We start from the raw sequence: 16,914 nt of genomic DNA on the forward strand, positions 1-16,914 counted from the left end.
AATTTTAACAACTTGCAATAATGAATTATCATAGAGACTGATGAAATACAGATCATTTGCAAAGAGTGTTTGAATCAAACATTCAGATAGGGGGAAATAATGCCCCCTATTCATCTGAAGCAGGTGACTGGATATAGGAACAGTTCTCGTGCATATTCTCCCAGTATTTGTTCCCCCAAACTAATCTATAACCACCATAACCATAACCCCAGCTAACCTAGGACATTCCAAAAGTGATCCGGTGATATCAAATTGTGCAGACACTACAGCCTTCCAGGTGGATGGAGGTGGATTATGTAACGTTTGGATGGAGCAGCACTAGCTGTATTCCGTTTCCAGTCTTTGCGCTAAGCTGCGTTAGCAGGCTGCGAACGGTTCATATTTGCAGATATAAGAGTGGTATAGATCTAAACATCTAACGCTCTGCAAGAAAGAGTATAAGCTTATTATACTGTCTCTTTAATTATTTAGCTATTGTATTGTATTGACTGTATGTTTTCATGGATCGCTCTGGCAGGGGCAGTCTGGACCACCTCCACTATAAAACCTACGACTTAAAATAAGATTTTTTACAATAAATCTGTACCAACACTAAATAATCATCAATTAAAACACTGACAGACTTTATTAGATTTTAGATCCTATTCATAAGATTTGTCACGATCACATTCAACAACAGTGAGAAGCGACAGAGAGGCTGCTGTACGGCTAACGATCTGAAGAGACGAGACTTGTGTTAATGATGTGAGCAGAGCCTCCTGCTGTCAGTCATGATCGATGCTCCGAGTGTTGACACATACATGAACACACACGGCCAGTATCCATGCGCACTTTAGTCGAGCTACGGTCAGAACTCGATTAGGCCACTTAACTGGACAACTGCCACTGTCCCAGCATACAAGCACCAGGGGAGAATCGATTTACTGATAGAAGTATGTCCAACTCCACCACAGCAGAGGGCGATATGCACCGTTTCAGGTAGCTGCTACTGGACCTTCATCCGGTTGATGTATCACGTCACATACCAAACAAGTTAAGGAGCAGCAAACAGGCTGCACAGCAAACGGTGAAAACATGGATGACTTTTCTGCACATTACTTCATAAATATTGTATTACTACCTCCGTTATCACTTTCTTCATTTGTTTTTTTCCCAGCTTCCTGCTACGGATTCATGCCATGGGCAACTTCTGGGTCAATGCCCGGTGCAGGGACTGTGGTGCATGCACAGAACGCTGAGGCCAGTTCAGGTCCAACTAAGGTGTATACATTAAAGTGTGAATCAGCTTCCAACCACATTATCTGTGTATTAGTCCGACTTTGAGAAATTCGATTTAGTACAATTTCAGTCGGACTAACACAATAGTCTAACATCATGTAAATGTTAAGAATAGGTGACAATTGCCGTGACACTTTACTTTGTTTGGATTGTTTAACAGTTGATTGTTGTTGCTACGCAGGAAAGCATGCACGCGCGCACACACACACACACGCACACACACACACACACACACACACACTCAAACTGCAAGATAATTTGTAGCCTGGGCCTGCGTCCCATACACTGTATGTTAGTAAGATAACATCAGATGAGGTAAACCCACTGAATCCGTGTTATCACAGCAGTAATGAATGGATTAAGGATTATCTCAGAGGATGGACAGTAGGCAGACTAATATAGGAGAAGCGTGAGATTAAATTAAAGATACTGCCCGAAAAAAAGAAGGTCCTCTGTACTGACGTGATGGTGATGTTTTGATGAAACTCACTGAGAATAAGTCGTCGAGGGGGAAACTTAAGTTGTTCTGGTTTCACATCATTAACATTCAGCCTCAGGGCAGTTTGGTGTCTGTGTTCTCTCAGGCCTGATAAAGTTGTGATGAGCCAGCGTGTTGGCACACCGTTTTTCTTTCATGAAAAAGTTTGTTGCAAAGGACAAAGGTTGTGTTGGCCACTGAAAATATATCACGTCGGGGAAACTTAACGATGTGATATAAATGTCTTCAGAAACTGCTTCTCAGCCTGTGACGACTGCTGTTAAAGGTGTTCCGCAGCTCTGGTGGTGCTTTCCATTCTTAGAAAAGTGAACCTAATGATGTCACAGTGATACAGCCATAAGGGTTGTCTCGGTTTTGTCGCAGATTGCAAATAAAATAAAGCAGAACAGAGCAGAAAGTCTGTGTTAAAGACAAGGTCAGGAGTGCAAAAGATGTGAGTTTCCTCCAGGCAGGCAGGGTCTAAGGCCAACTGAAGGCTTTAAAAGAACAGTTCACCCAAAATACAAATTCAGTCATCGTCTCCTCACCTCCATGCTGACAGAAAGTCAGGTTAAGTTTCGTACCTCACAAAACATCTTTGAAGCTTCACATCAAAACAGCATTGCCGCATTCTCCTAAACAGCTGAAGCAGCTAAAGACTAAATAAAACGGCTCCATACAGCTCATGCAGTGTGAACCCTGAGATCACAAACTGTTGAGGACAAGATGGTATTTACACCCCCTTTTATAAGGTGAAATCTACACTGTAGCTTCTAAGCTAAAAGCTTTAGCATGCACCAACTGAAGTCAGTGCACAAGCTTGGCCTCACGTCGAGGGAGTAAATAATGTCTTTTCAAATCAGTTTGGGATCTCAGGGCTTCTGGAGACTTCAGTTGTTTAGGAGAATGCGGGAACGCTGTTTTTGCTGGGAAGCAAAGAAAGAAGTGTTTTGTGGACTACGAAACTTCACCCAACTTTCCATCGTATTGAAGGGAGGAGATAATGACTGGATTTACATTTCTGGGTGAACTGCTCCTTTAAGCCCTGAACCCTCACAGACGTCACGTGGTAAGTTTTTGAGTGATAAAGGCTGCAATGGACCGAAATGGTCGGAATAGGAACGGGGCAGCACTCTGCGAGGTTCACTTTACCTTTTGGGTTTGGGAATTTATGTTTTAAGACAGATTATAGTGCAGTACAGTACAGTACAGTGAGTTAACTCAATTTAGGTTGAAGAGTTTGTTTAAAATCTTTTTTAAAGAGTTATTTTTTCTGAAACTAAATTTAAAGGTGAACTGAACTTGAAAAAACACCTTCAGCTAACTTAAGATGTTAAGTTGTCGATGATTTGACAGAAAATGTAAAAGTTTGATAAAGTAAAGACTGACTTCAATTCTAACCTTTACCGTGGTTAGCATGTTAGCAAAAAAAGAACCATGACTTTTCGCAAAATGTATTACGGACAATCAGCAAGTTTCCAAAACATGTTTTCTTCAAACCATAAAAATAGAAGGGTCACAGGAGAGTTTTATCTCTCAAACAATGCATGCTGGGAAGTCTGCCAATACAATGATCACGTTTCCTTAGAAACTTATTTACATGAGTTGACTGAACTCTAACATACATTAACACTCTTACATTAAAGAAATCATGTTTATACGTTCAGAGGCGGTCTGAAAATAATAAATTTATAAACTTTAAGTTTAATCAAGTTGAAATAAATAAAACTTGTAGGTTAAGTTAAGTAGAAAAGGTAAGCTGACTCCACTAAATTCTGTAATTACTTTTTACAGTGAATAGAAACATACTCAGGCCGAGGTTTCAAGGAAAATAGTTCCAAAATGTCTATCTATCCCCGACCTGACCTCCTATTCTGCTGCTGTAATAATTACTACGGCAATTTGAGATGGCTGCCTAATTAGAAACGTCAACGCGGGTGTTAATCCGCTGCCTCTGACTGGACACGCTTCAGTAACAGACAGGTAGCAGGTTGGAATGTGAGGAGAGTAGATTTTGTATTCAGCAAATCACCCTGGCGAAAATAAAGTATTGAAAAATGTACTGTCATGAGTTGTGTGTGTGTGTGTGTGTGTGCAATTGCGTGTGTGCGTGCGTCAGGGCGTCCTTTAATGAAATCAGTACTCAGCATAGAGTATTTGAGCCAGTGAAAGCACGGATCAATAAAACACATGGTTTGGCAAACAGCCAGCTCTCACCACATTTATCTTTCAGCCTTCCTGCTTTCCCTTTAGCATTCCACTCCCCCTCTCTATCCATAGTCTCACATGACTAACATCTGACATTTATATCAGCATCACGCCTCTGTCCGCCTGCCACCAAACATCCCTCCATCTTCATTTATGTCTTGACAGCCACAGCAGACATTGTATTCAGTAATTTAGATAGGATAAAATAAAAAGGTTTTGCTTCTCTCTGAGGATTTCACGTCAGATTTTAAGAGTTTGGAGATTTGTAGACACATGAGAAGAATATGACATGATGTTTTTTGTATTCACCCCTCTAATACCTCTGGGTGTCCAACAATTTTGGTGGTGATGTCACACGCTGTATATTCACTTCAACCAAAGAGCAGCTTGTTTTACTTGCGGCCCTCTCTCCAGGATATTATGTTAGCAGTTAACGTTCCTGTTAACCACAGATACAACCATGGTTATTATCTGTACCAAACATGTCATATCACGTTCACATTAGATGCTTATCAGCCACCTTTCACTTCAGGAGGTGGAGGGTAAGATGGTGTTGTTATTACAGCCAACAAGGCTGCCAAACGGGCGACCGCAGTTCAAGTCACATCAGTCAATATCTTTAAAGAGCACTGAGGCCATTTCCAGACGTTTTTGTGGCAATTTTTCAAAGGAAGTTGAACCATCTTCATCTGTGATCGTGGTGACTAAAACAGGTATTTTAAGCCAAACCATGACGTTTTCCTAACTATATCAAGAGCATAAGCACAGCATTGCAACAAGAGAGAAATAGGAAATTCAACCTAAAGCAACATAACGAAACATCAGTTTAAACTTATCTGTGATTTTGCTGAAACGTACTTAGCTAACACTTACTCTGGCGATTGGATTGAAAAGGTCAGCAATAATGACTATCTTGCCAGATCAAGATCACCCACCAAGAAAATCCCCAAACACTCACATCACAATGATGAAAAACTGCAAAAAGCAGCCAATCCACATCTGTAATGAGTGTTGAGTGTTTTTTATTTTGATGATGATCTATTGCCAAATATCTGAATAGTCTAAATGATTACCTGTTGATGAGTAATCAAATACTCCACTAATTATTATCCATCTTATCCCATCTGTATATAGGTCATTCCATAGCAATTCACCTGGGATTTTCTAAGTATAGATATGATGTCTAGATGTGAGTATATTAACACTGCACATTGTCCAAATACGGTTTAAAGTAAGATTAAACTAGTGGAAAAACATTAGAAATTTAAAGGTGCAATATGTAAGAATTGGTCACCTGTTGGGTTCAAAACAAACAGGGGGCAGTATATCACAAGAGTAACTATTGCTAACTGTAGCTGCCACTAGCCAGTTAGCTCAGTTATCCATGCAGCTAGCTAGTCCGGACTCGGAGTTTAGAGAACCAGGGGAGCGTTGGTGTTTACACCCCCAGAACAGGAGCTTTGGACTTCTGTAGGTTATATATGTTTGCAACTAAATACTTAGACATCATAAGCTCCTAACTTATATATTGTTGAAACATTTTCAAATGAGGTCAACTAAAATTCCTACATATGCCACCTTTAAATTAATAAACTTATCTTTTTTTTTTTATTATTATTATCTATTTTTTTTTTCCTTTAACATTTGTATTCACCTGTATGTATTTATTTGCTTATTTATCTTGTCTAAAATTTGCACTGCACTGACGCTTTTTACAAATGAAGTTCCTAACGGAAAAATAAAGTTCTTTGAATTGAATTGAATTGATTTAAATTAATAAATGTTGTAAAGTATTCTTAGTGTCTCTCTCAAGACCAATTTCAACCCAATCCAGTGCAAAAGAAGACGTTGGTGAGGCTGAGAATACACATAAGAAGAGTCACAGAATGAATACATTTAGCGCCAAGGGCCAAACTACTTAAAAGTATTTGCAACGTCCCATGAATGTTAGGAACAGTTTTTACATTCATTTCTGAGAAAATCCATGACATGAACTTGGAAAAGTTCTGAATACTGGGTGACTTGGCGTGGAATGACCCATGTGTACTCGTCCATCATCGACAGACATACAGATGGGTCATAATAGATTCATCAGGAGCTTTATAAAACAGAACTGACGTTATCTTAAATCCCGGACTGCTGTAACTCATCAACACCATCACTACAACAGAGAAAGAGAGCGAGAAAGTCTATGAAGTATCATGTTCTCCAAGGACACACGCAGAAGCATTCGTGCCTGATATTGCAGATTTTATTAACTGAGCCTCTGCAGCTTGTCTCATCTCCATATTTCTCTCCATCTCACACACCACTTAACTTTATCACACATTATCACAATGTCCCCGCTCATCACTACTTCTAGGATGACACCATCCATCCATTTTGGCTGGTAATTGAAAGAAAAGGAGTGTAAGCAGAAATACGACCACATCCATCGCTACTGTATTTTGACCCCCAAAATGTCAAATGTGTGTATTTAAACATGTAGGACTTGCAAAACCACGAGTCCCGTCCTTTAATCCTTGCCTTGTGTTGATTTCTGTGTCAGATCTGTAACACTGATTCAATTAAGATTTTAATATAACAGAGGAAGCTAACAGGGAGGTAATACAAGCAGGACTACCTATCAAGTATCAAGAAAAATGAAGTTCTGTCGAGTAACATCAATATTGGGAATTTTTTTTTCGTGTGTTTGATCTTGATTTTCTTCTTCAATAAGCTCTGCGGGGTGTCTCCCTCTAATGTTCACTATAAATTACTTCGTGCAAACTCTATTAAACTTAAACCTGTAAAAGCTCCTTCATTTTTCACGGCTCATTAATGGGAAATGAGCTACACACAAACTTCAAAGTGTCGACTGAAGCACTGACATGTCGGCTCCTTTACTTCTGGTGTTTCACACTGAAGCACAGCCGCAAGCATGCCAGTGAAAACTTGACTGGTAAAGGTATACATAGAGCTTCATGATAAGGATGAAAATATAGAATATATAAACAAATAAAATGTATAAAGGGCAACGAGCAAAGAAGAAGGAAGTAATAAAAGCAGCAGAGTCGATCTTACCTGACACTGAAGTCGTACGAGCAGGACGCCAACAAGGTCTTACTGAACGGAGAAAACTGCAAGGAAGAACAAGCCAGAAGATTAGATTTTAAACTAGAATTAAAGCCACAAGGTTTTATGCCTCGGCGCACCTGTTGCTTTTCCTGCACAGAGGCGTTGAATAATGGGAAGATCACTTCTTTCAAAAATCACAGTATCAGTTGTTTGCTCAAATGTTAATCATGTTTATGCTAAGCTAACCGGAACTGATGGACTCTGGGGGGATGCAGGGACAGCGATGCCTATCGTTTTTTTGCCACCGCTCCCCAAACATCCAAAGTCTGCCACTGCTAACCGGCCTTTTCTTTAGCTAACGGTATCTAAACATAACTGTAAGAATGGTGTTTGGAAGAAAATATGTTTGGAATTATGATTTGCACAAAACTATCATGAATATTACTCCAAAAAAGTTACAAAGTACATTTCCAGTTATCTCATATTTTTGACTGACATTTGGCGGCGTAAACAAGTTGCAATGTTCAATTTCCTCATGTTGACAGTTAAAAAGAAAAAAAGAAATACGCCTCGAATCTCTCAAGAAGAAACTAGCAAAACGTTCAATATACAAATTACAAAGCAGAAGACCTGCTGTGCTGTTTACAGTTTGTTGTGGTGGGAATGAAAGCTAAACGTCTGGGCTCCTCGGGGACTCCTGGGTAACACACTTTCATGTGTTCGGAGCGTTTTCTTGATGTTGTACTGAAGTCATTTTCTGAGCTGCAGCTGGAGGTTTTCCCCTCATCTTGTAAAAAGGTGTGGACGTTTAAAAAAAACGAGACATTTTTTCCATCTGAGTGAAAAATGTCTTCAGGCGGGTTGAGCAGAGTTTTTCTGCTCAGCAGTTCCAGGATTGTGCCGACACAGAGAGACGAGGAGAGTCCGCAGAGAGTAATTTCACTGACTGTCGGCTAAGCACTCTTAAATTAATTTATTCGTTCATTTGTTCCCCCTCTCTGCTTCTGACAGTGTCACCGTTTCTTATCGGACAGATTCTCTCCGTGCCTCGTTTAACACCTCTCTTTCTCTCTCTCTCGCTCTTTCTGCCATCTCTCTTACTTTCTGTCTCTCAACCATATTTTCAGCTTTATTGGTGTCATCAGCAGAAGTCATTTGTTACCAAAGCGGAAACAACAAACACCACAAGTCTCTGAGGAGCTGTGGTGACGAAGCACAATTTAATCAAGGATAACTTGACAATAACTGCATTGTTCCGTTAATTATTCTCTCTGAGAATATTCAATCGACTTTATTTTAAGTATTTAAGTTCAGAGTACTGAGTTTATCTGTGTCTGGTTTAAATTCGATCACTTTTAATGCATATTTTGATTTTATTAATGGAAAAAACGCAACTGATATAAGTAAGTGACTGAAAGTCTGATTGATTCTGGAGCTTTAAAAACAATACTGGCATTGATATTGGTTTTTAACATAAACCCAGGAGCAAACAGTTTGGTTTTTTTTTGGTTTGTTTGTTTTCTTGTGATCCAGCTACATACCTAAGTGGGACATTTTACAGTTGAAAAATAATCTTGTCAGCTCTCTCCGGTGCGCAGATATTTAGATACACCGAGCTAAAACTGATCCAACAGTCCTGCTGTTAATCTTCCCTTCATGAAAGTTACAATGTTCAGTTTTTGTTGATGGTGTTACACACATACTGACATAAATAGGGGGTGAATGAAATATTGATGGCTTTAAGTAAAACAAAACATCTAACAGAGCAAAATGCTCCTCCTTAATGACCCAACAGTGGAATCAACCTCAGCCCTGAGCCTCAACCTCAGTGGTCTAAATGAGGCATGTACTTTACCAGGAGAGCTATTCATCAGCTTCACTAAATACCACGTTTGGTCATCCAACCTTCAACAGGTAGGCTAATGTTCCAAAGTTGAACTGTTGTATGATGTATGTTTTTAGATGTGCTTGTAGTGTGTTGCCTTTATGTTCACATGTAAAGTGTCTTTGAGTCTCATGAAAAGTGCAAGACAAAAAAAATGTATCATCATTCTTCTTATTCTTTTTATTGTTACTTGACATTTTGAGCCACAAGAAGTTCTTCAGACCTCTGTGACTGAAGTTGCAAAGATGTCTTAAGTAACAGTGTGAAAAACTTGATTTGAATGGTGTAAGGATATCATTGGACATCAACACGGAACACTGAACAGATGTCAAAAAAAAAAAAAAAAAAAAAACGCTGAATAAAACTTCAATTCTGGCTCTCGACTGGACGTCTTTTTCGCATCGGCAAAGATTTTGAAAAGACGTTTTTTGCATATGTTTTTGCTCGGTGGGAAAATACATTTTTAAGCTGTCTGCTTTAAAACGAAATAGTTTCATAACAGCCGAAACTGACACCTTTTACGCAGATACCACTAGGCCAAACAGTATATCACTCCAGGTTCTAGCAATATGTTTAATAAATGAATTGACATAAAATGTAATAATTGTTGCAGCTCTAGTTTAGTTTAAAATAGTAGTTTAAAAGGATCAGCTGCCTCAGCACAGAAACATTATTCATCAGCAGTTCGTCCACTACACCCAGATTGTTGGTATCCACACTTCACTGCACAGGAACACTGTGTGCTTACAGTAACAGGACAGCAATTCAAAGCTGTGATGGATGTTTTGTACCGATGATTTGATAAATACTTTCACTGTTCAGAATGAAGCCAAAACTATTCAAATAAGCCCCAGTTACAAAAAAGGAAAACTGTCTTAAAATGAACAGACAGTTGGACGGAACGTGTCTCTCAGCTTATTTTTAGCTTTTTTTCTTCTGCTGATCAAGAATCTCTTCACCTCCTCTCTGCTCGCTCCAGTACATCGATACAAGCCGACAGATTTGCAAACACTGACAAAGAACACACACACACACACACACACACACACACACACAAGTTCTAGAATGAGATTCATCGATCGATCGGTGACACCGGCCCTGAAAAACACGGCTTGAGTAAGACAGTTCCCTGATTGGGTGAACTCAGGTGAAAGTTTGTGTGTCACTGTGTGTGTGTGTGTGTGTGTGTGTGTGTGTGTGTGTGTGTGTGTGTGTTGCGTGTGCATGTGCGTGTGCATGTGCGTGTGCGCATGCGTCTGTATTTGCGTATCCATGACGTCTGTGTGTGTGTGTGTGTGTGTGTGTGTGTGACGTGGCATGTGCCTAATCTGAGTAAGTGGGATGTGTTTGGGGACTCCTCTGCAGCTGTCTTTTCTCATATACACACATACTTCTTTTGTGTGTGTGTGTGTGTGCGTGTGTGTGTGTGTGGGTGCGTGTGTGTGTGTGTATGTGTGGTCTTATTAGGTCCATTTAAGTGGGTGTTTTGATGCTGTCAGGCACGGCCCCACACACACACTAATTCTGCCCTAAGTTCTGAGAACAAAGTGTTGTAACAAGACATTTGACAGCGTTTGGAAACCAGGCTGCGTGTGTGTATGCGTGTGTGTACCTTGACTCTGCGGATGGCGTAGGTGTGGCCCGGCAGTTGACTGACAGGCTGCCGGACGTTCCTCAGATCCCACACACACACACTGCAGTCGACTGAGCCTGTGGCCACAATATTCTGCACAGACACACAACAAGTCACTATTAATGTACTCACAATCATTTATTAAATGTAGTTAAAAGACCTTAATTATCACATCTTTTTAAGGAAGAATATAGCTGATAACAAACTGAAATTATAGCTTCTTTAATACAGAAATTAAAAATTAAAATGGCTCAAGGCTATCTGATGTTCATTTACAATAAATATCTTAAATCAATTAAAGATGGCTCTTTATAAAAACATATTATGCTCATTTTTGGGTTCACACTTTTATTTTGGATGTTTACTATGTTCAAAAAAGCACATTATTTCTCTCAGCACCTCTATGCTCTTTAAGCCCCCCTTCCATGAAGCCCAGTCTGCCCTTATTGGTCGGTTCTCCCAGGCATGAGCAAGCACCGCCCATCATGTTTCTCCATCAGCTTTGTCCATGTTTTAACCAAGGATGTTACATTAAAACCTGGACACAGCCATGGAGACGGAGCCCTGTTCATTCCTATGAAAACTGCTCAGTGGTGCATGAAGCCAAATTAGTTTGACTTCCCAGGAGTGAATATACCCGGATCTTCCATGTTGAGCAGCACATGCAGCGTGCACACTAGAGACTTCCGCCTACCAAGCCGGCTAACTTCCGGCTGGGCGCCCAGCTAACTTGAATAAGGATAGAATAATTTAATCATGCAGCTTTGCTAGACTTTCCAAATTTCATTGGACCTAATGGCTCAAATTATGACAGTGAAATGAGTCATTTCGCAGGGGTTGTGACACTCTAAAAAATTCACAGTTTTGCAGACGCTACTTTCACTGTGTTAGCTTATGGGAAATTGTCTTTTGGGCCCCAATGCATCACGTACTGATGTAATTACACAGTTCTCTACGGGCTCTACGAAAACTGGCCTCAAAGCCTGGCGTTCTTCCTGGGAACTCGGTTTTAACAACCACAGCCGTGCTGGAGGCGTGGCTGTATAGTTGTGATGTCACAACTTTACAACAGTTCTGACGGCGTGTTTGACAGCAACCTCTCTAAATACGAGCTCTGTGCGTTTCTAAGAGGATTAAGTATTTTTGATACTTTCACAGTATTTAAACAGCACTTTTGACCTTTATGATAAAAAAAGACATGAAATCCAATGTTCTACAGTATGGGACCTAAAATTCGACAATTAAACTTGTTATTGTTGCATTTAAGGTGGACTTGATCATCTTACACCACAATACTGCAGGATGAATATATTTCAAACTAACCTGTTAAAATGTAAGATATATGTATTAATACTTCTGGTACATCCAGCCCAAACATAAACTACACTTAAAGTTAAAAGCTAAAATCTCAGTAAAGGCAAAGCCGCAGCTTTAGGTGGGTGGTTACCTGGTCATATTTGCACCAATCACAGCTAAGAATCTCAGCCTTGTGCGCTGGGATGGCCAATCGACACGCGGCGCTCTTCACATCCCAAACTCTCAGCGTCCCGTCGCCTGAAAGTAGAAATACAGCAGACACTTACCCAGCATGCCCAGCACAACCACAGCCCATACTGGTGACCTCTGAGCAGCTCAGCGTCACTTACAGGATATATTTCTGCCACTAGGGGTCTCTTTATGGAAACGCTGAAAACAAAAGATGTAGTTTGATGATCTCATGAAATACAGTGGGATCATGGGAGTCGTTGTCATCGCTGTTAAATAGCCACCATTGCTGATGAAAGGTGGTGGTAATGTTTTAAAGTTTATTCAGGTTATTTTTACTCCTGATTGCTGACTTCCTTCCTCCCTCTCTGACTTTATCCAGAAGTTATCTAACTAGTTGACCAGAATTTCCCCCATTTCACTCTCAGATTCCCCCAAGCTGAAATCCTGGTGGTAAACTTGATGGTAATCCATCATGAACATTTTAGTCTGAATCAAAATAGTCGGCCAGCGGATTTTGTTTTCTGTACAGGGTGAAGAGATGGAGGCAACACACAAAATATTACAGGAATATCATTAAAAGTCACTGAACATTCCCATAATGTAGAGCTCTTTGGCTTAGTTACATTATCACATTTTTTCAAGTAGGTTAGCACATATTGACCTTTATTCATTTTTACATAATAACAATATCAGATCAAGACTTTGTGTAGGCAATTATATCTAAGCAATATCTAAGAACATTTGTATCAATACATGATTATTTGTAATATTTGGCAACTTAAATGAAGAAGACACCTGAGCAGCTACAAAGTTAAACAAATGGACAGGTAGAAATGGCAAATGTACATTTCTATAGCGCTTTTCCAATCTACTGACCCCTCAAAGTGCTTCACAACGCTTGTCACATTCACCCATTCCTACATTGATGGCAGAGGCTGCCATGCAAGGCACCGACCTGCTCATCATCATCATATTTGCCCATGAACCGAACCAGCGACCGTCCGGTTACCGAACGACCCACTCTACCTCCTGAGCCACAGCCGCCCGGAAAGAGAAAGATGGAAAGACTATGAAACAACTGGTGAGGGAAAAAGAGAGAGAGTGACTAGGAAAGTGACAGAATTTAAAAAGAGGGAACTATAGGTGATGGCGGATAAAGAGAGACGGAAAGAAGAAGAGGTTAATAGAGGGGAACACGACTGACGTTGTTTTCACTTCCTTCAGATTTCAGTGTGTGTGTGTGTGTGTGTGTGTGTGTGTGTGTGTGTGTGTGTGTGTGTGTGTGTGTGTGTGTGTGTGTTCCTGGACAGAGGTTGAGGGTCTGCCAACACACTGCGACAACCATACAGCAGAACCTTTTACACCGTTTTCTCCTCCCTTTTGCTCCTCCTCCTCCTTCACTTCACAGCCAGCAGGTTCTGAGGGGTTTATTCAAACACTGCAGTGTTTTTGTCTTAATGCCAAAGTGAGAGTGAAGAACTCAATATGCTTCATAACAACTGGAGGGGAAACCCTAATCCAACTGTTTAAGTTCAAACATAGGACATTTGAGAATAAAAAGTTGTAATACTGCAAAAGAGTTTGAAGAGTAACATTCAAAACAAATGGAAACCTGTTCTTTACTGAAGTAAAAGTAATAAACGTACAGGCTCTGAAAGTACTCAGAGTACCACAGTAAAAAGTCTCCCTCTGAAGGACATTTCTACCAGTCATTTCTGGTCAAATCTAACTGAAGCTCACTTCATATTAATATAATTCAAAGACGTTTAATCATAAAGGAAGAATCAGTAGGATTTGTCCCAGCTGTTCCTAAACGCACCACAAAGACAGTTGACTGTTGAGTCTCATTCCCAGGACGTCAAATATCCACATGTTGGGTTGTTAAAGCGTCCCGAGCAGCAACAAAGTGAGAAAATAAGAAAATCCAGGCAGAGGGCTGCAGGGTCTCTGCAGATACGAGACACTAACACGCCTTTTCTCCCCATTCCAGACTCCCTCTCTGTCTGTTCCTGTCTTCTTACGTCGTCTCACTACGTCTGTTACGTCTGCATTATATGCACTGATTAGTAGTAATCGGTAATGTGATGTTGGGAAGGCGGCCCGCATTGACGACAAGTAAAAAGAATCCATAATTCCTCTCAAATGCATTCAAACTAAAAAAACGAGCCTGCTTTGGAAAATGTTAGGAGGGGAAAGTTCAGATATTTGTGTACAAATGTAGGGTAGAAAAGTTAGTACAGATAAAATTAAGTGCAGTTGGAAAGTGTTTGTACGTTTTTACTTTCCAAGTTTGCTTCCAGTGAAGAGCTGAAAACATCAGATCTGTGTGGAATGATGAGTAGACTGTAACCTTCTTACATTAAAGGGGTGGTATGTTAAAACACTCACCAACAATATCAAAAAAGAATGAAGAAACGTGTTGGCGTTACACGTCTATATGTGTTGCAGAGATATCCACAGAAGTTAGCATGCTAACCAGCTAGCTCCAGCTTGTTGTATTACCAATTTGTACAGCAAGATGTGTTTCGAAGTGGTAGTTTCAGTTTCCACAATCACCCTTGGTTAAGTCGAAACAAATCCTTAATTCTTTTCATAGTCCCTGTCAGAGCTGCTGTAAATCACCTCCATACTGCATCCCCTGTCTTCAGACTGTGTTCAGACGTATTTACTGGGAGCCAGTGACTCTGCGTCGATGTGTGAGGTGACAGAGCCACTTAGCTCCTTGGCCAGCTGAGCTACTTGCTAATAGCCGTCAGTTGCTACAGCAAAGAGTATAGAGAGCAGCAGTTAGTGGTTATGCTGCCTGTCATTTTAGAGCAACCATTGAATTTTGGCCATGTCTTACAGCGAAAAGGCTTTCATTCACGGCTGCCTAACGGCATTTTGACTTTAGTAAGGTGTGCCTGGCATACACTGGCACCTTGTTGCTCTCCTTCAGTGAACAAAAGTTAGACTTAGCCAAAACAACACTTTGTTTTGTCTTAAGGCCTTGATTGGAGCATTAATAATGATGCTTGTGTGGTCCAAAAAATAATGAGGAAGGATAAAAGTTTCCGGAAACCCCCAACAAATTAATTAGCTCAATAGGATTAAGTGACTGGGAGTCAGGAATGGAGCACGAGCCAAACACGGGCACTAAACGGGACGGAATATTCGGGGAATCTGAGCTCTGTGAGAGGCGGGAACGAGCAGAGTTTAAACAAACAGCTCCGAGTTTGTTGCGGGGAAAAGATTAAAGAGCACGGCGAGCGAGCTTCTTCCTGGCTACACCTCATGTTTACTGACCAGCACATTAATCGTCCCCAGCCTGCTTCCTCCCCCCCCGCCCTTCACCATTTCCTCCTCATCCTCTTCACTCAGTCCACCTCCTCTTTAATCCCAACGATGTATGAAAACCCAACACAGCCTCACAGCATCAGCCTCTTCCAGACCACCTCCTCCCGCTCTTTATCGATTCTTCCATAACTGTTTTAACCCTCTGCATCCTTCTTCCTTTTATTTATCACGTTCCTCCCTCTGTTCCCATCCACACTCACACACTCCACTTCTCAGCCATGCGTGGAAGCTGCTCTGGCACCGGCAAGCGACAAACATGCCAGCTCGACATTGTGTGTGTGTGTGTGTGTGTGTGTGTGTGTGTGTATCACCATTTACAACATCAAAACAGTTTAACAGTGTGTGTACAGCAGCAGCAACAACGAGCGTCTGGCTGTGTCTGGCTGTGTGTATGTGTGTGTGTGTGTGTGTGTGTGTGTGTGTGTGTGTGTGTGTGTGTGTGTGTGCGTGTGTGTGCATTCTGCAGCACATTAGGGGCTGACTTTTGTAAAAGGGTCTCGCTCTATTACACCTGGTATCACTGCTGTATCAGCAGGTTCAGCCCACGCAAGCACACACACACACACACTTCTCTACCACATGCAGCTACTGATGTGAAACAACTTTAACATTCTGCTCATACAACACACACACACACACAGGCACACACACACACACTTTCAGTCACTGCGGCCGTATGTGTGTGTTAATGTCTGTATTTTGTTGTAATGTACAAATGCAACAAGGTGGCAGAAGCTACATTTGAAGCAGGGGTCACACATTCTCACAAATATTTCAAATTAAAAGCCTTGTTCAGACATAAAGGGATTCTGTCACTGAAATGTTGAAGGTCTTTTAATCTGTTGCATTAGAGTTTATTGCGTCCTTCCAATCAGCCACCTCAGTGAGCCCGAGTGATGCCGGGATCAGACTGAACCGGAGCTCTCGTGGCTCCTGGTTACGTACTGTTGGAGATCTCAAGGAGTCTCCACCCACTTTCTTAAAAAACTCCATGTCTGCACATGCCCACGCCTGATCTCATATCCAATTATTTGGTGGGACTTTCCAGAGGGTATCTTTTTTTTTTAAATATGAAAACTTTCTCACAGAAGTACATATATGTTCACTAATATCGTACCTTTACATACAATTAACAAAATGTTCTTCCGATGGGATTTATATGAATCAAAACCTGATTACACTAGATTAAAGAACGTTTTCACAAACAGGGCAACTGCAATGGAACAGAGAACAACTAGGCTTTGTACTTAAATAGGAAAAATACAGTTTCAAATAGAGAATTATAATAAAAGACCCGCTTCAACAACAGGCCTGGTAGCCCCTGGAGTCAAGGTAATCATAGGAAACAATGTCGAGGTCAAACGTTTTTTTGTCGTTGTTTTGGGGTTGTTGTTTTTTTTCAATCACACAGAATCACTGTCTTTATTCAAAATCAACCTTCTTTTATTTATGGGGTTTAAGTGCTGCTCGCTTTATTGCTAACTCTATAGCAGAGTCCAATCCATGATATAAAAAAGAAACTGGAAAGCAAAGTTCTTGTTTACTGAAGCG

General features: G+C 40.8%; 1 protein-coding gene across 3 annotated transcripts in view; it reads right to left on the minus strand.

Annotated features, from left to right (window-relative positions):
- Nucleotides 1-16,914, minus strand: part of pex7 (peroxisomal biogenesis factor 7) — a 63,892-nt gene that overhangs the window by 32,456 nt on the left and 14,522 nt on the right. For all 3 annotated transcript variants that reach the window (XM_030404276.1, XM_030404278.1, XM_030404279.1), the window contains exons 7-9: nucleotides 11,987-12,093; nucleotides 10,519-10,632; nucleotides 7,028-7,083 (exon numbers count right to left, since the gene is read on the minus strand). In XM_030404276.1, the coding sequence (XP_030260136.1) occupies nucleotides 7,028-7,083; nucleotides 10,519-10,632; nucleotides 11,987-12,093 (277 nt within the window). The remainder of the gene's footprint in view (nucleotides 1-7,027; nucleotides 7,084-10,518; nucleotides 10,633-11,986; nucleotides 12,094-16,914) is intronic.

The sequence above is a fragment of the Sparus aurata genome, chromosome 22 (assembly GCF_900880675.1).
Source record: "Sparus aurata chromosome 22, fSpaAur1.1, whole genome shotgun sequence".
Lineage (NCBI taxonomy): Eukaryota > Metazoa > Chordata > Actinopteri > Spariformes > Sparidae > Sparus > Sparus aurata.